This window comes from Coccidioides immitis (genome assembly GCF_000149335.2).
Source record: "Coccidioides immitis RS genomic scaffold supercont3.2, whole genome shotgun sequence".
Classification (NCBI taxonomy): domain Eukaryota; kingdom Fungi; phylum Ascomycota; class Eurotiomycetes; order Onygenales; family Onygenaceae; genus Coccidioides; species Coccidioides immitis.
This window is the reverse complement of record NW_004504309.1, coordinates 2338198-2358529: the sequence shown is the minus strand read 5'-3', so window position 1 is coordinate 2358529 and position 20332 is coordinate 2338198. Positions and strand designations below refer to the sequence as shown.

The following is a 20332-nucleotide window of genomic DNA, read 5'->3' as shown; positions in this document are numbered from 1 at the left end:
ATTGTTCGTTGAACTCCCAGAGATTCGCGCCACAGCTACTCGGCCTCGCCATCCACGGGAGGATATCCATATCCCTCATCTCACACCGCGATATATACGGCGTTTCATAGCTTAAATTTTTGTGATTTTCCGAACTGCAGATTGATTAGAGTATCTTTTGTGGTTACGTGCTGCGAGGATCTAGAGGTTGATACCAGTATGGCGGCTGCTGCTGCAAAACCTACCAAGAATCAGCTGAGGCGGGCCAGAAAGAAGGCTAAGAAGGCTGAGGTATGCGCGCTCCTTTTGCATTTCAAGGCGATCCAAGCTAATGAAGCTGTGATGGGTCAGGCCCAATCACAAACCAATGGGGATGTCTCAGCTACTGTCACTCCGTCAGAACAGGAGGTAACAGAGTCCGAAACCAAAAAGACGGGTGCAGAACCAGACACCAAACAGAATGTACCCCAACCCGAGAAACGAGCGGATGCCGATGGAGATGTAGACTATTCCTCGACGGAATTTGCACCCCAACTCGACCAGGAGGATCCGTTATTTGAGATGTATAAAGATGTGATGGGAAGGTTCAATCAGGATGAAGTCGAAGAAGCTTCATCGAAGCAGCTAGACAAGCCGGAAGTATACTTTGAAGACGATGACATTCCTGATGAAGATGAAGAAAACTCGACACCGAAGATCTCGAAGAAGAAACGAAAGGAGCTCAATAAGTTGTCGGTAGCGGAGTTAAAGGCACTGGTTCAGAGACCGGAGACTGTTGAGTGGACAGATGCTTCGGCTACAGATCCAAGACTCCTCGTTCATATCAAGGAATATCGAAATGTGGTTCCTGTTCCAAGTCATTGGTCCTTGAAGCGGGAGTACCTGTCGTCGAAAAGAGGTATAGAGAAACCACCTTTCCAACTTCCCAAGTTCATTCAGGAAACCGGTATTGCGGAAATGCGCGATGCAGTTTTGGAGAAGCAGGATCAACAGACTCTCAAACAGAAACAGCGCGAACGTGTGCAACCTAAAATGGGAAAGCTTGATATTGACTACCAGAAGTTATACGAAGCATTCTTCAGATTCCAGACGAAGCCGGAGTTGACTCGATACGGAGAGGTTTACTACGAGGGAAAGGAGTATGAAACTAATCTGCGGCATCTACGACCAGGTGAGCTCAGTGATGAACTGAAAGAAGCTCTAAATATTCCTCCTGGTGCACCCCCACCATGGCTCATAAATCAACAGCGTTATGGTCCTCCTCCTTCATACCCTGCTCTTAAGATTCCCGGACTTAACGCTCCACCTCCACCGGGTGCAATGTGGGGATATCATCCAGGCGGTTATGGAAAACCCCCCGTCGATGAACATAACCGTCCATTGTATGGCGGTGATATTTTTGGCGTTTTGCAGACCCAGCAGAATGTGCAGCAAGGAGAGCCAGTTGAGAAAGACTTATGGGGTGAGTTGCAAGCCCCAGAAGAAGAGTCGGAAGAGGAAGAAGAGGAGGAGGAGGAAGAAGAGGAAGAAGAGGAAGAAGTTGGTGCAAGCTTGCAGACTCCAAGCGGATTGGAAACGCCCAGCGGCATGGTATCGGCTGTACCGTCTGAATTTGGTACTGCTGAAAGCATTGCTGGAGAGTTCGATGTTCGAAAGCATCATCGCGGAACGGAGACGGAAGAGACAACCCACCCGAGGTCGGCTTATCAAGTTATCCCTGAAAGACAAGCTCAGGTCCAGGGCTTCTTCGGTGGTGATCGAGTTTACGACCTTAAGGCGGCGGAGTCCAACATTCCCCTACTTGGTGCCGAAGAGCAGAACCGGAAGCGAAAGAAACCAGGCGACGTGGACGTGTCTCTGGACCCAGACGCTTTGCAGACACATGATGGCATCAGCAAGGATAATTTGAAGAGCCTCTACGAGTCCCAAAGGCAGCAGGAGAATAATCCCAACTGGTCATTCCAGGAGGATCTAAGCGATATGATAGCCAGTGAGAGCCGCAAGAGATTAAAGAAAGATGAAGAAAGACGTTCTAGGCGGTAGAAGGGGCAAATACAAGAGCGGTGCTAGTGTGTACTTTTACTGGAGTCAAGGAGGACATTTTTGCGTTTCTGGGAAAAGAGGCGGCGTTCGATTTCTATTAGTAGCGCGAGCCTGTAAGAATGAAAAAGACCATCATCAGCCTCCACCGGCCATCCAGCCAGCCTCCCTACATATGCGATACTGGCCCTCGCAGCGGCCCCTTGCAGTCCTCTTCCTCTGCTTTCTTCAGCCGTCTGAGGTTGCGATCCTCGACGCCCAACACGTGACCATAAGAGTTTTTCGACGTAGGCGTTTCCCGGTTGGGTCTAGCGCGGCGGTCCCCTTGGCTTGCAGCTCCGGAAAACCAAAAATCGCCTGAGAACGCCGCGTCCAAGCATCAAATGAAACCCGGCTACGACAGCGCTGCAAATTGTTTTGACACGTTGCCCCGCGCCTGGAGAGGATGCTAGCTGGCTGAGTCGAGTGTCCTTTTGTCGTATTTGCAGGCCTGTGCCCGTTTCTTTGTTTTTTTTCACGTTCAGCAAAGCCGGAATCTGCTTTCTTCTTCCCTGAACTAAGGGCGATTGCTTACCTGCCACGGTCCCTCCCTCACCTTTGACACAGCGCGACGACGGCGAACATCCTCGATATGGATCGCGATCGCTATGACAGAAGGTCAGTAAAGTCGCGTCAGATCCATCTTGTGATCCTTATGGTTGCGATTTCGTGGCGCTAACTTGCTTGCCTTGTGGTAGGTATGACGAGGGCCGACGGGGAGGAGAAAGCTATCGTCCTGCCGACCGCCTACCTCGACGTTCTCCACGCCCTGACATTCGCTTTGGCCGCTCTCCCGTACGAAACCGGTCGCCACCCCCCATAAGACCTACTGCAGACACATGGGCTCCCTCCGATAGAGCACGGCCGCGAAGCAGGTCTCCTGGTGCTTTCAGGCGCCGCTCCCGGTCTCCTCCATACAGAGGAGGTGATAGAGCATCGGGTTATGGCGGACGTCCGCGATCTCCACCACCGCCAAGAAGATTCTCTCCTCGACGGGAGAATGGTAGAAGTCCGCCCAGATCGTATAGACGATCTCGGTCTCCGCCTGCTTACGCCTCCCGAAGGTCCTCTTTCTCTCGCGGTGGTAGCCCTGGTTGTCAGAAACGTGCACGCGAAGCGTCACCCACAGGTTATGCGCCTCGATCCCCAAAGAGAGAACGCATCGCTTCCCCTCCTAGAAGTCGGTATGACCGACCGCGTTCACCACCAATCCGGCCTGAGGAGTCTAGAGTCTACGATCACATGCGCCCACGAAGTCCCGATCGACGAGACGGTTGGAGGGAATCCTATGGTGGGAGAAGCTGGCGGCGCCGTTCGCCCTCGCCCCTGGCTCGTTCGGGTCCAAATTCTGGGCCGGGTTCCTCCTCTACGTCACGTCGCTCGTCCCCGCCGCCCCGAACTGACAGAGGTCGAGGATATGGCAGCTCCATATCACAAGCCCCTGCATATTCCAGCAGAGCCCATCCTTCCTCCACTTTGCCTCCTAGGTCACCACCACCACCATTTTCTAGCAAGCCCCTTTCTCGCCCTGGCGGTCCCGTGGAGACCAGGCCTAGTCGACCCCATTCACCGCCCAGGGGACCGAGAAGCGGTTTATCTAATACACCCTCTAACAGTCGAGCCTTGGAGCCCTCCCCAGGCGCTAGCGTAGAACGTGAAAGGGACTTTGGTTGGACCCCTAGGCCTGCGTCGCGCGAACCGTCCTCTCAGATACCCATAAACGATAATCAGATGGCCAAGACAATCCCTCCTCGAGCTCCAAGCAGCAATAGCGCGCAAGCTATTTCCCCTCCTCCTGGGCCTTCTGGCCCAAAGGGTGCTGAAATGTCCGTTCGTGGTGGTCATGCAGCCCTACTCTCGGCTCCAACTCGCCCGAAAGGCGCTGCAGGTCCACATTATAGCCGGGAACCCGTTCCGCGCGATTCACCGCGAGGAGGAAGCCTTCGTCGTCCAAACCACGGTCCTCCATATCACGGACCACCTCCAGGAAGTCGCGGGGCTCGCTCTCCAAGTTCTGTAGGTTATGACTCACATCGACCGCCATTCCGGCATGGCAACAGCACATCTACAACGTATCCTCGAACGCAACGCTTCACAAATCACCTTTCAGGGCTGCCCAGTGTCATTCCAGGTGGGAAGCTCGTTCCTTCTGGTCTCGATCCGGCGTATGAGAAGCGCATTGCACAACTCGAGGCGGACAAGGAGCGACTTTTAGAACAAATTGCAGAAAAACAAAAATCCAAACGTACGTCTTTGAGAGAGTGGGATAAGTTGAGTCGCGAAAGTGCTACAGGAGCATTGAGAAGCGAACTCGCAGAGGGTCATCTGCAACGGATGGCAGAGGGCGATGATATTGGTGGCGGCGCAGCATTCTAAGTAATTTTTCATCTCGGGGTCCTATATGTGGTTCAAACTACAAAGGAGTATGGTTCGATCGAATTTATAGCGTCTAATGTGAAATTGTCATGGGTTCTTGTATGGGTCTCTCACATTTACGTGAGCGTTCTGGGTTTTCTGTTTTCTCGCAATATTTCTTTTAATGCCAGCAATCAAATGTATGATACCGATGATGGGGATATTCTGATTCAATATGAGAAATCGGGGCCTTTGAGGAGATGATGAAATGCAATGATTCGCTGATAATATATGGGTGTATAATCTTTACACAGGCAGGCATCGTAAATCCTCCAATAACAGAATACTAGGCCGAACATATTTGATTGCGTCTGTCCGGGACAAAGAGTCAAATTCATCTCTCATATCGGAACCATGATATCCTCTTGATCCCTTGTCCCAGTTTTAGTGGCTCCCTTGCGAGCTTCTGCCGTCGTCGCGCATTCCGATGGCAGAGCATATACGCAGCGCAGAGTAAAGCCAGCCCGATGACGGCGGGTAGAATAAGGAAAATCGTAGTGCTGGTCCTGTTGGGATTACCAGAGGGCGATTGTGGATTTGGCGTACTCAGGATCATAACTCTGGGAAGTTGGAAGTGGAGGAAGGTGTGCTGGATGTTGCCCAAACGGATGGAGATGGACGCTGACGTTTTGTTGATGGCGTGTGGTGTAGAACTTGCGGGTGTGGAGGGCGTCGTACCTAGGTGCAAAAATGGATAAGGGAGCGTTGATAGCTGCTTGTCAGATATCACTCGTACCCGATTAGGATTGGTTTGATGGCAAATCCAAGAGTTCTGCTATATTGACTGAAACCTGGCCTTGACTCAATTCCTTGTTTAGCAGGAGTGGTAAGAATCAAGCGCTAAAAAGGACGATGGGTTTTCTCCCTTTCTACATAATATTGTCACAACTAAGAACGTTGGCGCAGCATTGTTTTGAACCTGGTTGAGTGTGTGCGTATGAATTCTCACAGAGTCACTCCAGCCTATGTAGCTATGTGAATATCACAGAATAGAGTTGTAGGCATGGCTATGGGTATCAATTCATTCTTCATTATCTCAAGGACAAATTTTCTGCTCCTTCATATGACAAGGAACACATAGTGAAAGAACAGAAACCGGTTTCTTTAACCAGCGGTCCAGCGGCAAACACAGCACATAGAGGTCATTGTCTGTGGTGAAGGACTTAGGCAGGTACAATGCTGGAGCTAAACCAGCACATCTCCTCAACGTGAAGCGGATCCAGGAGTGAATGTATCCTTATCGTTGATGTGTTGACATGTTGGCTGTGATCGTGATCGGCGGAGGCTGAATTCAGGGGGTCAAAGTGTGGCTAGTGAGTGTGGTGGCGCCACAGCATCTTACATAATGCATCATCGTTATCGATTAGGATTTGCGCAAACTCCAGTGCAAACCAGCTTTTTTGAGGCTTCGTGTCAACATCGCCAGCTTCAACCCGCATGAGCAAGCAATATCCCCGCCTGCAAAGCCCAATTGCGCGAAGAGCAGCCTGTATCTGAGCTATAGTTCCGTTCCATGGCGGATTTTGCGCCGATTCCAATTGCCTGCTCCTGAGTATCGCGAACCGCCAATATTTCTCCCGTCTGTCTACGTCCCAGCTCTGCAGCTCCAGATAGTAAACATTGCCGATCCATTCTAGAGCTGCTTTCGACATATCACCGGCAAGATGAATATTTTCCGGGTATTAGGTGTGGCCGGACTATCGCTCAAAGCCCCTTTGAAAGCTCAAGGCTAATAGGTCGTCTTTTGATTGCCCGCAGCCGATTTATCCCATCTGATCTCGATTTTCATCTTATTGCATAAGATGAAATCTTCGAGCGTATGGATTCTCTCAATCCCGGGTTGCTGCGCTAGATTATCGAACTAACGGTCTCTTTGCGGCCCATAGAGTTGTTCAGGCCTGTCGTTCAAGTCCCAAGCATTATACCTCCTTGTTTATATTACACGATATCTTGGTACGGATATCCACAGCTCCTGATATCCTTTCTCGAACTCAATAGCTAACAGATTACACCTTTGAAACTATTAGATATTTTTTGGACTTTCACTCTTTCAGCTTACAATACTATTTTCAAAATCCTTTTTATTGCTTCCTCAGCGTATACGATTTATCTCATGATTAATGACTACAAACCAACTCAAGACCCCAATCTCGATACTTTCAAAGTCCAATATCTTCTAGGTGCCAGCGCTGTTCTGGGCATCCTTTTTCCATATTCTTATACACCTTCCGAGGTATGCCATTTCCAGCCCCCCTCTACACCCGCCATTTGGATGCTATCCAAACTCATACGTATTGTTTAGATCTTATGGGCGTTCTCTATCTGGCTTGAATCCGTCGCCATCTTACCCCAGCTGTTCATGCTTCAACGAACTGGTGAAGCCGAGACCATCACGACTCATTACCTCTTCGCTCTAGGCATGTACCGCGCGCTGTATATCCCCAACTGGATTTACCGGTATTTCATGGAAGGGCGCACGGACCCAATTGCCGTCATTGCAGGGATCCTTCAAACAATCCTCTACTCCGATTTCTTCTGGATTTACTATAGCAAGTCAGTTTTCCCTAATCCTTAAATGCAAGACATGCAAGGCTTTCTGACTTGGTTGAAAACACAGGGTCCTTAAAGGAAAGAAGTTCTCGTTGCCCGTATAAATCGAATAAAGGCCGGAACTGGGCTCAGGTCAAACATGCGGAACGGCGGTCGAGCAATGGTTTTATATGGGGCGTTCAAAACGACTACGGGAAATGAACTTACCTTGTGATGCAAAGCTCTGTTCGCTTTATCGCTTGACGAAGGTATAGATTTGTACGGATGGTCGGCTATTATCTTTTTAATTCACAGTGTAAACAATCACCACCTTGTTTTTGGTGTCATTTCTCCATAATGTTTTTGCTTTTCACTTTTGATGTTGCTTTTAGAAATGAACGCTGCACAATCCGCTTCGATCTTCGGAGATTCGTTTTCGCATCCCTAGGCGTTTACGTACGAGATTCGGATTTCCAAGATGAAACTCGATGTCTTGGTTTCTGCAAGATCGGGAAGACTTGAACATGGATTCCTGCGGCCCCCGTCCCTTGCCTTCCGGAGTGCAAGGAACTGAGCCTGCAATGACGGTTTGAGGGAACCCTGACCATATCGGAAACCTTGGTTCGAGCAGCGGCTATCCTTCCAGGAGTAAGGATTGTGTGCGGGTGATCGGTCTCGTTTCGAATATCGAAGAACCCAAGCCGGGAGTGCAGGAAGACCTATTACTTGTCAGGCATAAACGACGAATCCAGACCGGTCTGGAAATCCGCGGGAAAATAGGCCAGAGTGGATGCTCAAGGAGGCGTAAGGACATACCATCCTGTCCGTCCACCCCGGGCCAGCCAGGGAGCGCATTGTAGTAGTACTCAAACAGAGAGGGGATGAAGGGGATAAAAAGAAATCTATTTGTTATTTTTTATTCGTCACCCGTAACTTCCAGCCGTATATATGTCTAGTATGAGGTTAATCCGCATATTTCGTAATATATCCAAGGAAAATTAAAAAAAAAAGGAAAAGTTATCGGCATGTAAATTTTCTCTTTAAAATTTTTTTTTTTTTTTTTTTTTCCCCTTTTTTCCTTCAACCCCTCGAGAGCCGCCTGTTCGCGGCAAGGTTTTTTTGGACAAATTCCCGATCCCAATTAACACAAGAAACCCATATCCGCAGGCGATAAAAGGAGTTCCCATGCTCACATAGCAAAGATCTGTCCAGAAAAGAGAGCCATGTTCGCTGCCATTTTAAAAAATTAAAAAAAGAGGAAGAAGAAGAGACGAAAACAGGAAAAGAAAGAAATATAAACCCGACCCTTGAGTGTTGATTAAAGGAGAAAGAGAAAAGAAATATGAGAAACGAAGAAAATTGGAAACGCCCATTATTTCCATGAATCCGTAACGATATACCCACTAGCCCCAGCTCCATTAAAAAAAAAATCCCGCTGACTTTGCTTTTCCAAACTTCCACGATCAGAACACGTTCTTGTTATTATTCGAGACACTATTTTGCACTGTCTGGGGCTTTTCTTGCAATTAGCAACAACCCGTCTGTCTGCCTGCCTGTAATGAAGAGATGCATGGGGGGAGAAGATGGCCGCGACTCACTGATGCACAATGCCAGTTTAGTAATGTGGCCCTTGTAGACTGTGCGACTCGTCGTACGTCGAGTCGTATTCCATGTGGTTTGAACCCATGCTCATTGACCCAGGTATCCCAGTACCGTTATGCATAGTCGTGGACAACGATCTGGGAAGTGTAGCCCAAGTCGGAGCAGATGCCACGGGGTAATGTCCGTGGTACTGGCCGCCATGCGCGTTGTTATGATGGGAGCTGGGCCAGTTTAATCCGGTGGTAGGCTGGGGGAGTTCAGCTCGTGAGTACGGTGCACTGGAGCGGCTTATTATCGACTCTCGTCGAGAATCTGGAGGTGAGAGAATGGGTGGTGGGGGCACAACGTCGAGTTTTGGGGAGCTTCGGCAGGAATTGGGAGGCGTTAGACGTGATCCTCCTCTGCGAACTTGACACGTCGGGCATATTTTAACGAATCGAGATATTAGCTCCTTGGGAACCCTGTTTACTCGCCGAGTTAGTTTCAGTGTACCGGGTCGCCAAAAATGATATAGCCTTGAGCCAGCTACGCTATTCTCTCTTACCAGGAGTATATCCTCCGGACCTGCGCTGATGTCTTGTCTCGGCCACCATGTTGACATTGCTGGTGTGCTCGTGTCAAAATTTTGAACAGCTTCTCCCGAATGGCAACTGGTTTCCCTTCATGACAGATCATTCGCCTTAACTGAAATGTGGATTGAATCAGACAAAGCCCTAAAGGAGTGGAAGAAAAGAAGGCGCTACCTCAGGTGTTCGGGCATCGTTGGGCTCGAGTTTAAACATCTTCTTCACCCAGAATCTTTTAAAAAGAAAGATGATAATATTAGCACAGCATTCTATGCACGGAGAGCCCGGGGATTCTCTAGAAAATCGGGTAGACCCTGGCTCCAACTTGCCATGCAGACGAACACATACCTAAATTGTGCCGATTCGACGGCAGTGTCTTTGGGATCTAATAGCACAGTTCTAATATTTCGCGCCCTTCTCGAGTGAATCAAGGCCTTGTCCTGCTTTTTCACGGATAGATCGTCCACATAACTGTGCCATTCTCATCAGCCCATGGGGTTCCGATTTCAAAACGTTTAGATTCTGAGAGGAAAGAAAAGGATTACCTTTTCATCAATTGATCAAACTCCCTAACGTCCGGAAACCCTTCAAGAGGCGGCAAAACAGGCTCTGATTGCATGGTGTGCTCATTGAATGACTCTTGGCTCTCAATCTCCACCTCTCGAAGAGAATCGTGGAAATAAAATCGGTTTGAAGGGGGGCATCCCGACCGAGCCACGTACTGCTGGGGATACTGATATGCGGGAGAAGAGAGAGAGCTTGGAGGCGACTGCGGGTACACAGACTGAGACGAGTTGTACGAGGAATTTAGCGACGAAGGATCAGCGGAATGATGATTGTAAGGCGGGAGAAGATGATGTGTGTACGACTGGAAGGATTGCTGCGAGAGGCCATATTGACCGCTTCTGCTGTACCCGTATTGCTGGCCCTCGTCGCTGTGGTATTGATGAGACATCGGACCTGCCTCGCGAATTGAGCTTCTGACAAGAGTTGGATTTGTGGATTTCAGCCTATAAATGTTCCGTCATTACCATGAGAGGCCTTGCAATAGGAGGGCCCACGGAGGCCAGAGGTCAAAACGGGTCCATACGGGGTCGCAAACCGACTGAAGGAGAGATGACAAGAGAAAGGATAGAATCCCAAGGAAAATAGCATTGTCATTCAAGTCGCGCACAGGCAGAATTCATATAAAGTATCGGTTTTTGCTGCCATTTCTCTTGTTCCTCCACTTGATTGCAGGGACAGCGCAGGGATGAAGGGGAAAAATTAGAAGGTGAAGACTAACGTTTTTTAAATTTTTATTTATTTCTTGCGTAAACCAGACACAAATTCGCGAGCAGCTCGACCAAAGCAGGCATAAAGCAATAGTAAAGCAATCAAGCAGAGCAAGGGTGGGAAGCGAGGATGGTGTGTTCGCACGTCTCTCGCGTGGAGGAGGGGGAAAACGCAGGTTATAAGGACGGGCAAACCAAATTTGCCAGCACGGCGGGATTCGGAGAATAAAACAGGCAGATAGAGAGGGAGGGAAAGGGAGAAACGGGCACGGGCAATATGATACAGCGCTTTCGAATGGTTGTTTTACGGAGGGTTTCTCCTATTTTTGTTGCAGGGAGAAATCAGCCGAGCAAGCAAGCAAGCAGCAGTCTGCAGCGGGAGCTACGAAGAGCTGAGGAGCAGATCAGCACAAGCCTTGCTGGGTCAATGGCAGAGAGGGAGGATCGTCGGGAAAAACGGAGAAAGCAGCGGAAGTAAGATCGCGAAGGCGAAGTGCATAAAATAACGGGAAGGTCCCTGGCAAGGGTACCTCTCTGCTCTGATTTGCGTGGACAGCGGTCGTCGACCAGGGAAGCGCTGGTACGACAGGAATATATGCATGGGTGGACAGCAGCCAGTGAGGGGCCTTGACAGGTCAATCCGAAGGACAAGCAGGCAGGGCTGAGCGGATCCGCCGAGAAGCAGGGTGGCTGGAAGGTGAGGAAAGGGAGGAAAAAGGGAAAATGTGTCAAGCCAGGTGAGGACGGATGGGATTCGTCAATCTAGCTGCTGTGATCACTTACAATCCATGTGTCTGTGTTTCCTTACTCTGCCTTTTGCTCCCCTCCTCCCCCCTCCCCCCCAGACAAGAGGATTGAGAGGGAGCGAGTGTGAGCGTGTTGACGATGTGGTGCAGCCATACAGATGGGGGGATCGGGCATGAGACAAGAGATGGATGCTCGTCCGCAAGCTCAGGTTTTACTATACGCGAGCCCGGTGAAGATCCGTCCCCAGAAGAAGGGCTCCATCAGAGATCTGGACACACTCCTGGCTGCCCACTGTGCTCCATTTTTCTCGGTGTGATTTTTCTTTTTTTTTTCTTTTTTTTTTTTTTATAATTATTATTAATGTCTGCCAGAGACAGAGGTGGGCTTGGTGTGCCCGGCCGACGAGGATGAGAAGAGACCAGGGCAGCGCAGGTGGGTGTGGGATTGACGGAGCCGAAGATGGGATGAAGGATCGATTCCGTTCGGATGAACAACCTAAACGGACTCAGACATCGTTCGAGGACGCATCACGGGATGCTGGGAGTGGGTTATACTTTGGCAGACAGCCACGTTGAGATCACAGGTTCCCTGATCCCCGCCGGATATCTTCAGGCTCTATTAATGCGCCGGGATGTCAAGAGTCCAATGGTGATCAAGGCTTGGTGGCGCCGGCACCAAACGATCGCTGTTGTCAGACTCGCAGTTTTTGAAGTCCTGCAGACGCCTGGATCCAGGCCCTAAGAGGCAGGCTTCTCCAACAGAGCTAATTCCTGGAAGCAAGCCGTTCGCGTTGCCGCCCTGGGACTCGTCGGATAAGAAACTCCGTCGACTCATCATCATCATCATCAGCATCGCTGCAACAGGCGCAAAACGAACCACACCGGAGGCTGTCGTCAACCTGAAACCCAAAAACGGACAGGATCTCTTTGCTTGTGCCACATCAAAACTGCTCTCTGGTGCTTCCAGGCGAGCCCCATTTGCCTGTCCACACTCCCCCTTCGCTTCCCGAATCGCCCTCTATTTCCACGGTTCGCCGGCTGCTCTGGCTGGCTGACGCCATGGGACGCGAATGCAGGCAAGGAGGAGGACCACCTCACTCAGCGCTGGCATGCAAGTTCATGTAAAGAGTTGCATGTTAGAGTTATGTGGGTGATGGGATGAGGAAGAGGATGGGCCTCTGCCGCTTCATGACACTTGCATTCCGCTGAATCCCACCCCCTCCCCGGGCGAAACAGTACGACGAAAGTGGCATTGCTTGTTCCTACAGTCCTCGCTCCTCAGCATCGGCTATGTATGGACATATGTACGGAGTATTTTTCGTCGTATGTATGCGAGGAAATATGTACGAGGCCATCCATGCGCCCAGGCAACATGAGTCGTCTGGCAAGAGAGCCTAGGTTTAACTAACTAAGTACGGAGCAGAGGAAAACTTTCACAAATGAAGAGAGAGCCATTTATCATCCCCTAACCATCAGCGACCTGAGGTCTGCTTCCATTCCTCCCAGCGACAAATAAAAAGTAAGCATAATAAGAAATAAAAGTAAAAAGTAAAAAGTAAAAAGTAAAACGAAGAGTTAATGCAACAGGTCGAGTCGCATATAAACGGATCCTCCGGCAATTGCAAGCCAACGCCTTTACTCCCCCCTGCGATAGATGGGCTGGTTCAAGCTGACTGCTAAGAGAGTGATCAGTACCCGAACCCCCTTTGTGCTGCTCGTTTTGGGGCAATAAATTTCAGAGTACAGAGTAACGACTAATTTTCCGATACGAGTGTTTCCAGAATCCAGATCTTGACGTCAAACCCTGAGGCCGGCATGGATCTAATGAGGTGATGTTGCGGTCAGTTCCGCAGAACCCTCGAGGACCATCCCCGTCACGGGCCCCATATATATTGCGACTTATTGTCTTGGTGCAGGACGCTGTACAACCCTGCATTTCGCTGCGCCAACTGGTTAGTTACATACACAAACTCGCAACCTCTTTTAGCATCGTCTTCCTCGTCCTCCTCCTCCCGGCACGCCTCGAGTGGTTGCTCCGCGCTGAATCACCGTCATCCCAATTCGACGGCAAATCCTCCGATGAACAGCAACCTGAGACAAAAAAACACTCTGCATGCCCTTTAGGGGAAAAGGGCCTAGAATCCCCAGGGCACCGTTTGGAGTCTCGTTGGGCAACAAAGCAAGCGGTGCTTATCTGCCAAATCTGATTGATCAACATTGCCGGCGTCGAATCCTTCCAAATCATTGGAGCACAGACAGCAGACGGGAGTCTCGTTTTTTGAGTCCACACGCACATAAACTAGATTCATACACACATCCATCCTGCATGCATACATGCATGCAAATATGTATACATATGTAGAGCCCATCCCACACACTGTTCATTACGGAGCAGACAACATGACGGGAAACTTTGCATAGGCACAAAATGACAAGGTTCCCTTCCCGATATACCTGGCTATCTTCCGTCCTGCATGCATGAGAACGGGTACCTGTGAACGTCCACGGCCGGAGACGAGGGTACTTCGTCGCCAGCCGTTAAAGACGGAGCTTGACACGGCATTCCTAAGTTCCGATAAGTACTTGTAGGTACTGTACATCCTGCTCGCCTGAGCACAGACACACATTCACACACACTACGCTGTGATGTGGGCACCGGTGCTTCGTCGTCCTGCGATGTTGTCATCGCCTTGCGCGATTGACATGGCTCCCGTTGATTGCTTTCTCACCCCATCGCTGCTATCCTGTTTTGTCTCACCGGATAAAATCGATTCTCAGCGTTCAGACCTCTAACGCGCAGCCATGTGCGAGACATTTACTAAAACCAAAAAAGGTCACTTTTCCTTGGTGGTCTCTTACGTACACACAGCCCACCATGTAACTAACTACTCCATAACAAGACTTACAACAAAAATTAGAATGGAAAAAAAGAAGTCGAGGCTCGCGGAGGGAATATGGAACTGGGACCGATGCCACGCCTATGTGCCGTGTGCAGAGTCTCCGCAATGATCACAGCTACAAGAACGCCCCCTCGCTCTCGGTTGGTCGTCTTCTCGTTAGGCTAGAGGAGCTGCATGTCATCATGACCTTGTGCATGCCCTCCGTGAAGACCAAGACCTGGCATTCGCTAAATAAACCAGAACGGCTCCAAGCAAGCGAGCCTTCGTACGAAAAGGTGAGCAAACCATCATAGTTCTCCGTAAAAGAAAGAAACGAAAAAAAAAAAAAGAAAGAAAGAAAAAGAAAAAAGAAAAAAGCATAAAAAGCAGGCCGAGGAGAAGCAACGCGAAAAAGAAAAGCTGCATGTAGCTCTCCACGGTCCGGACACGGAGGATAAACATCGAGACTAACTAGCGATGACGATCGAGGCCAACACCCGTTGACCTTAACCTAAATCATCGCAGCGTTCATCGCCGTCCAGTTAGCGGCAGGACTGGGGGACGGGACCACGGAACAAACTTGCCTGCAGTAGCGTCACTCCGTCTCTGTGGTTCCTGGCATGGTGAGCGAGCCCAAACGAACCCATTGGACGCCGAAGACGATACTCCCTGATCGTTTCTCTCCATTGGCGCCCGGCCTAATTCCTGATTGAGCCTGAGAGCGGCAGATCATTTCATCCTCCCCCCCCTCTCTTCTCCTCCAGCTCCAGATGGGCCCGCGGGGGGGGGTGTCGAGGAGAGCCCTCAGCTTGTCTGGCTATCACCTTTTTTTACAGGCAAATGAACCTGTTTTTGCTATTTTACTTTCCAGGGGAGAGGCCGAAAATCAAGATTTGCGGAGTTAGCAGCGGACCTTCGATGGGATTTTCCCTCCCACCTTTTTCGAAGCCAAGCGACCAATCCCTTTCGGTGCATTAGTATGCATAATTTGTAGCGAGGACGTGCTGCCAACTGTTGCGGAAACTTGCGAAGGGGACGCAGTCCACCCAACACGAGCGTCGGTATTTCCTGTTAGCACAACCTGCGCCGGCCTCATTGGCTGTGTGCTCGCTGGCCAAGTCTCAAAACACACATGGGTCATGCAAGCCTTTTGCCTTCTAGATCAATATCAAGGGTCGTCCTGGTGTTCTTCGTTGCCCATACTCCGGACTGAAAGGACAGCAAAGCATGTTTCATATTCCCGGACCACACAGCGCCGGACAGATCTCGCCACCGGTGCGCGCGTTTTCTCCACACTTTGACATTGTCTTTTTTTAAAGTGACCTCCTCGGGTTCTGGAGGATGTGAAGCTGCTCCATATTCTTTCGAAAATATTAAACCCCATACTCCATACTTGGGAAGCAATACGGGGTAGTAGCAGGGTCAGACGTCGGACTTTGGCGAACCAGCCGAAAGCGTCCTGGGGCGGCGTTCCGGGTTGGAATGTGTTTACGCCCCGTTCGCAGAGCTGACTCACCAACGTCCTGAGAAGCCGTTGCATCTCTGATCAATTCAGCCAGGCGGGCTGTCTCCATTCAGCTCGCCATGGGGTTTGAGAGGTTCCTCATCCTGCATCAGGAATGATTTAATCTGGCGGTCAAACCTTTCTTGTACATACAAGACTGTTCGGCAGAAGCCCTGCTTTCTTTTTTCTTTTGGCTGTAGCGACTTTCATTGGAACTGTATTACATTGCATTGCACAACATTTGACGACGGTCCCTCGTCTTCAGCATGCCATTCCTCAGGGTCAAAAAGAATATGTTCATCTGGTGGGCTGGAGGGTGTGCATCTTGTACGCCGTCAACAGGCCCTGCTGACCAGTTCTCCTCGTTATGCAGCTATCTTAACTTCCGACACGAACCATCGACGAGGGATTTGCTTTAAGCTTTTGCTTTTAATCGAAGAATTTTTATTTATTCTTTTTATTTTATTCCTCCCCCCATGTCTATTTTCCTCGGGGATATTCGTTTTCGAGGACCCCCGGGAGGGTGTCCGACACAAGGCCAAAAAAAAAAAAAAAGAGAAAGCCAAACTCTCTGACATGAAGGAATCCCGATCAATCAGACATGCTGTCGTCGTCATCACATCCTCGGCCCCAAACGGCTGTTGGAAGACAAATAGAGGCGAATCCGGCAAAGAAACGCGTGGTCTGCTCGAGTTCTGCTCCCTCTATCCCGTTAAAAGGAATTTTTAGCAATTTGTTCAGCCCTGTGACCCATCCAAATTAATATAAAAAACTGGGTAATCTAGCATCAAAGCTGGGTGATCGGCTTGGATATTCGTTTCGTCTTTCCAATACCCGAAAAGTGCTATGTTTTTACCTCCAAAGCTAACGGTGCATCAATATTTGGCGTCTGAAGGATTGACACTGCTTATCCCGCCCTCCTCTGCTGCCAACCGTCCGCAGGCTGGGGATGATGAGCCATCCGATTTCTCCGGAGTGTCCGGTAAAATTATTAGAAGAACCGTATTCGCACCCCTCTTCTACATAATATACGTACTGACGACTGCGTCTGCCTTTCCGCTCATAATCCGCTGGATCCATGGCTGTGCAGGCTGGTCCCTCACACCCAAGTTTTCGAAAATCCTTGAAGGGAACTGGCCAATTCCGAAACGATCAGCCTGTGCAAATTGGTTCGTTGTCTTGAGTCAGTGTGGGATGCACTTGTGCGACCGTTCAAAGACCGCTAATTGGCCTCTGACCCTTGTGATAACTGAATGCCATGGTAGAATTGTTTTTCTAAACCAAGATATTGTGAGGCGTGTCGGACGACCACACTCCATCGTTTCTCTTGAAGCGAAAGTATGGGCGATGAGAAGCTGACGAATAAGGATGGGAGATTCTCTTTTGTTGGAAGATCTATTTGATCGTGACATAATTCGAGTCAGGCAACCAACGGCGGCGCTATAGGCCAGATTGCGTAGCAGATCCCTTCAGTTCTGCGAGTCATGCGCAAAGTAGATTCGAAACAACTGACTTTGGATACCATATAAACTTGTAGATACATCGTTAGATTGATAAAAGAACCTTTATTTACATCCCATCCGCCTTGGCCCATGTATGTAGATCTCCCGCCTCACCAGTCGAGATACAAAGACCTTGTACCAAAAGAGTACCGCTACTCCACACGCCTCCGCGAAGAGCTAACTTGGCTGCCCCAGTCATAAGAATGCTTAAGAGACATCAATTAAGGCTGACTAGCAGCTAGCTAGTGCTGTTCGGTTTTCCAAGCCAGCACTAATTCACTAGCTGCCGGGGAAGTCTTTCAGAAGGATGAAAGGGCTAGATGCCTACCGGCTACGTCCTTACCTTCAAGCTTCGACTCCGCTCAAGGGCCCATTTTCATTTCTTCGCCGTCGAGCTCTGGATCTGTACACAAGCATCCAACTGGTTCAACAGCGCCAAAAACAGCCGAATTAGTTTCCTCTGCTGGTCTGGTATGAGGGTATTATACCACACTGATTGGCGGATCTCCATCTTTTGGTGGGTGGTGTCCCCTTGCTGCATCCGTTCAAGAGAGGCAACAGAGATATTTGCGCTAGCAAGTTGCACTGATGTTCCAGACATTCTGATCACATATGCTGTATGGTTAATGAAGTCAGGATTACGCTGAAAGGCGACCACCGCCTGGACCAGGAACAAAGGGAGTTCTGAGGGAAGTACATCGTGACACTTCTCTTCCTGCGGGGTCTATCATTGCAAATTCCCAAGCCTTAGCTGATGATACCCTCAAAAAACGGGAGAGAGAGATATAGGAATAAGAAGATATGCTTCATGGACTGGGACTTACGGAGATCAAAACCACTGGGTCCTCTGGTGTTCCACCCCGTGCTACCTTCCTGAAAATACCTCCGTCAGCCTGTATTTGGCTGATGACTTTGTTGAATTCGAACTGCAGTATCAATGGGTCACAAACACTTTTTTGGTCACTCTATCAGTGCCTGCAGCATTCCCAGATGAGCGGATTTGGCTTTCACTTACCGCAAAGCTTCAATCTCTTTCTGACGAATGAGGGACCGCATCAGTATATTCAGAGACAGCCGGTTGCAAGCCTGCTGGGCTTCAGCACTGGAGCCCAACAGCTTGGGATCGATTCTCCTGAGGAAAGCCATGCAGGAACGTCGAAGTTGGACGTGGCCTGGGTCGGATAAGATGTCTTGCTCAACTACTACCGAGACTTGTCAGGTGCAATTTAAGTTGCCGCGAAGGGACTGCCCCTTACCTTCATCTCCATGTTCCGGGAACCACAACCTGTTCATCATCGCTTCGGCGGGAAGCCCGTCCGTCCAGGTGACATTCAGCAGCCTGGCCTGGTGCTGAGTCCACTTTCCCTGCCGCATGAACATGAGTTCGTTCACTCGTCTGCAAAAGGCTGCTTTGCTCTCCATGTTGTATTCGAACAAGAAGTCTGATAGTTATTTCAAGCCGTGTGTATGAAGATATCTTCCGCTGGTAAGGATGCAGCGATGCTGGTTGGAATGTTAGGAAAGGATTCCTTCGCCCTTTTATATACGGTAGCTAGATATCTCATTCTTGTGTCATCGTAGAGTCAGTCATTCTCGAATCAGTCATTGTTGACCAAGTCAACAATGGGATGTCCTGCAGAAGCGATAAAGATCGGTTCCGCAGCGGCATCGAAACGTGGTTTCTACAGGGTTTGCCACAGGCGACCGCTGGTTTTCTTCATGATGGACCATGGATACGCTTCGGTGATGGAGAATCATGATCAGGGTCCATCTCATATTTATGTCACGTTGATCTTCTAGAATGCACATCTACAGAGTACATCAGGCTTGCATCCTCATCGTCACCACCACCCAATCCCTGCCAAGCTCCTTGATCAGGCGAGCCGTTTAAGCTTCGAGCTCCAAACTTCCGCAGCACAGCACCAATGCTCAAGGAGATCAGCGAGTTCCCGCATTAGGTTTAAAAATTTGAGCACGGGATGCCCCTGGCACCGATAGCTTAATTGGAATGGGGTTAAGGAAAAAAGAGACCAAAAAAGAAAAGAAATTGAGGAGGCAGGAAATTCAAAAGTCGGTGTGAAACACTTCGCCAAAATCCGAGCGCTAACACGGGAGGGACATGCACTTCACCGTGGACGGAGCCAATAGTCATTTCTCCGATGCCATAATTCGATCACCCTTTAAACCTAACGGCCGCTTGGAGATCGATCGGGGTCCATTTTTGAAGTTTAGCTTTGAGAAAGACGGAAACCCCCATGGCTACTAGCTTACATGTTATGCAACTCTGCAGGGAAGGGCTCGGAAATGTTCTTCACTCTGTTGATGAACAGATGGGCAAGAGACTTGAGGTCCGGGCTAATCAATATTTAATATCTCATTTCATTATCACCCCAGCTAAGATGGCAAGCTTCACAGAGGAGCTTGTAATACTCCGTGGCCAATGAGGACAAGAATAAGTAGACCTTCCATATTCTCAGCTATTTGTTCCTTGCTGTGCGCACTGATTATCACCGAACGAAGGCTCCTCTGACCCTGGCTGCTGACCATCTATATATCGCGGGGAAGAAGCACCTTAGTTCCGGTGGGCGTGGCAGCTTCGCCATTTCCATATGCAAGTTCTGCGCTTTCTCCTGATTGATTTGGTTGATGTTCACAGGTGAACGGTTCACATTGAAGAACGAGAAATCCATTCTTCTCGGGTAGGGCATGCGTTCGAGTATAGATGGATTGATGGTCCAGGGGCGATGAAGCGACGAGAGGCCCAAGAATGGTTTCTTTGGATTGTCAGCCATAGTGGACGCATAATATACTGAGAGAACACCCATCCATTTGATAGTACATAGGTAGATAGAGCAAAACTAACCATCATCGAAAAACGAGAAGAGGAAGTAATCTCCGCCTGCAGCTTGATACTCGTGAAACGATGAATACAAAAGCTTAAACAGAAAGGCCCCAGATGCAACGACAAGATAAAATAGGAGTAGCCAAAGGAAGCGCAATGATACATCTAGAATACACGGGGTGAAATGTCATATAAGTCAATAATAGTAATGATGTCTCCTCACTGTATGCTAGTCATCAAGTCGTTCACCAAGGTCCCGGTTCCAACAGGGAACATGGATTGCTGTTCTGCAACCCAGAAACGGACCTTTCTGATGGGAAAGGGAAAAAAAACAGTCATCATAGTTTCGTCAAAGCATTGGGACGGGGAATTATGCTTTTCAGAAACGTCTTGTCGTAAACGGTATAGGGGGTTT

At 49.4% G+C, this 20332-nt stretch overlaps 13 protein-coding genes across 14 annotated transcripts; 5 read left to right on the top strand and 8 right to left on the bottom strand.

The window, feature by feature from the left end:
- Positions 1 to 63: 63 nt before the first annotated feature.
- CIMG_06339 (splicing factor 3b) lies at positions 64 to 2167 on the top strand. Its single transcript, XM_001242442.2, has 2 exons — positions 64 to 270; positions 331 to 2167. Exons 1-2 carry the CDS (start codon positions 199 to 201, stop codon positions 2020 to 2022), a joined length of 1764 nt encoding a protein of 587 aa, XP_001242443.1. The 5' UTR covers positions 64 to 198; the 3' UTR covers positions 2023 to 2167.
- A 368-nt stretch (positions 2168 to 2535) lies between these two features.
- CIMG_06337 (uncharacterized protein) lies at positions 2536 to 4767 on the top strand. Its single transcript, XM_001242440.2, has 2 exons — positions 2536 to 2676; positions 2757 to 4767. The coding sequence occupies exons 1-2, from the start codon at positions 2651 to 2653 to the stop codon at positions 4432 to 4434; spliced, it is 1704 nt and encodes a 567-aa protein (XP_001242441.2). The 5' UTR covers positions 2536 to 2650; the 3' UTR covers positions 4435 to 4767.
- Positions 4768 to 5863: 1096 nt separating this feature from the next.
- CIMG_06336 lies at positions 5864 to 7413 on the top strand. Of its 2 annotated transcripts, XM_004445301.1 has the most exons (6): positions 5864 to 6159; positions 6232 to 6290; positions 6360 to 6426; positions 6501 to 6706; positions 6776 to 7026; positions 7091 to 7413. In XM_004445301.1, the coding sequence occupies exons 1-6, from the start codon at positions 6138 to 6140 to the stop codon at positions 7125 to 7127; spliced, it is 642 nt and encodes a 213-aa protein (XP_004445358.1). In that variant the 5' UTR covers positions 5864 to 6137; the 3' UTR covers positions 7128 to 7413. The 2 variants fall into 2 exon arrangements, with proteins under 2 accessions (XP_004445358.1, XP_004445359.1); XM_004445302.1 differs by having other exon boundaries at positions 6776 to 7413.
- Positions 7414 to 7454: 41 nt separating this feature from the next.
- Positions 7455 to 7857, bottom strand: CIMG_06335 (uncharacterized protein; the record flags this gene model as incomplete). The annotated part of the gene is made up of 2 exons (XM_001242438.1): positions 7455 to 7721; positions 7819 to 7857. 2 exons carry the CDS (start codon positions 7855 to 7857, stop codon positions 7455 to 7457), a joined length of 306 nt encoding a protein of 101 aa, XP_001242439.1.
- A 288-nt stretch (positions 7858 to 8145) lies between these two features.
- CIMG_06334 (uncharacterized protein) lies at positions 8146 to 10562 on the bottom strand. Its single transcript, XM_012358611.1, has 7 exons — positions 10456 to 10562; positions 9716 to 10180; positions 9519 to 9641; positions 9348 to 9402; positions 9149 to 9288; positions 8601 to 9065; positions 8146 to 8516 (listed from the first exon to the last, which is right to left on the bottom strand). The coding sequence occupies exons 2-6, from the start codon at positions 10123 to 10125 to the stop codon at positions 8618 to 8620; spliced, it is 1176 nt and encodes a 391-aa protein (XP_012214034.1). The 5' UTR covers positions 10126 to 10180; positions 10456 to 10562; the 3' UTR covers positions 8146 to 8516; positions 8601 to 8617.
- On the bottom strand, positions 10505 to 11653 carry CIMG_13050 (uncharacterized protein). The gene is made up of 2 exons (XM_004445300.1): positions 11228 to 11653; positions 10505 to 11070 (listed from the first exon to the last, which is right to left on the bottom strand). Exons 1-2 carry the CDS (start codon positions 11232 to 11234, stop codon positions 10787 to 10789), a joined length of 291 nt encoding a protein of 96 aa, XP_004445357.1. The 5' UTR covers positions 11235 to 11653; the 3' UTR covers positions 10505 to 10786.
- Positions 11376 to 12245, top strand: CIMG_06333 (uncharacterized protein; the record flags this gene model as incomplete). Its single annotated transcript, XM_001242436.1, has 3 exons — positions 11376 to 11501; positions 11563 to 11734; positions 11926 to 12245. 3 exons carry the CDS (start codon positions 11376 to 11378, stop codon positions 12243 to 12245), a joined length of 618 nt encoding a protein of 205 aa, XP_001242437.1.
- Positions 12246 to 12890: 645 nt separating this feature from the next.
- On the bottom strand, positions 12891 to 13639 carry CIMG_11729 (uncharacterized protein). The gene has a single exon (XM_012358661.1). The coding sequence runs from the start codon at positions 13484 to 13486 to the stop codon at positions 13148 to 13150; it is 339 nt and encodes a 112-aa protein (XP_012214084.1). The 5' UTR covers positions 13487 to 13639; the 3' UTR covers positions 12891 to 13147.
- A 342-nt stretch (positions 13640 to 13981) lies between these two features.
- Positions 13982 to 15033, bottom strand: CIMG_13049 (uncharacterized protein). The gene is made up of 2 exons (XM_004445299.1): positions 14654 to 15033; positions 13982 to 14580 (listed from the first exon to the last, which is right to left on the bottom strand). Exons 1-2 carry the CDS (start codon positions 14714 to 14716, stop codon positions 14206 to 14208), a joined length of 438 nt encoding a protein of 145 aa, XP_004445356.1. The 5' UTR covers positions 14717 to 15033; the 3' UTR covers positions 13982 to 14205.
- CIMG_11728 (uncharacterized protein) lies at positions 14775 to 16032 on the bottom strand. Its single transcript, XM_012358660.1, has one exon. It carries the CDS (start codon positions 15607 to 15609, stop codon positions 15238 to 15240), a length of 372 nt encoding a protein of 123 aa, XP_012214083.1. The 5' UTR covers positions 15610 to 16032; the 3' UTR covers positions 14775 to 15237.
- Positions 16033 to 16419: 387 nt separating this feature from the next.
- CIMG_06331 (uncharacterized protein) lies at positions 16420 to 16932 on the top strand (the record flags this gene model as incomplete). The annotated part of the gene is made up of 1 exon (XM_001242434.2): positions 16420 to 16932. One exon carries the CDS (start codon positions 16420 to 16422, stop codon positions 16930 to 16932), a length of 513 nt encoding a protein of 170 aa, XP_001242435.2.
- A 168-nt stretch (positions 16933 to 17100) lies between these two features.
- On the bottom strand, positions 17101 to 18497 carry CIMG_06330 (uncharacterized protein; the record flags this gene model as incomplete). The annotated part of the gene is made up of 4 exons (XM_001242433.2): positions 17101 to 17799; positions 17900 to 18026; positions 18091 to 18277; positions 18332 to 18497. 4 exons carry the CDS (start codon positions 18495 to 18497, stop codon positions 17452 to 17454), a joined length of 828 nt encoding a protein of 275 aa, XP_001242434.2. The 3' UTR covers positions 17101 to 17451.
- A 751-nt stretch (positions 18498 to 19248) lies between these two features.
- Positions 19249 to 19867, bottom strand: CIMG_13048 (uncharacterized protein; the record flags this gene model as incomplete). Its single annotated transcript, XM_001242432.2, has 3 exons — positions 19249 to 19261; positions 19347 to 19430; positions 19647 to 19867. 3 exons carry the CDS (start codon positions 19865 to 19867, stop codon positions 19249 to 19251), a joined length of 318 nt encoding a protein of 105 aa, XP_001242433.2.
- Positions 19868 to 20332: the final 465 nt, after the last annotated feature.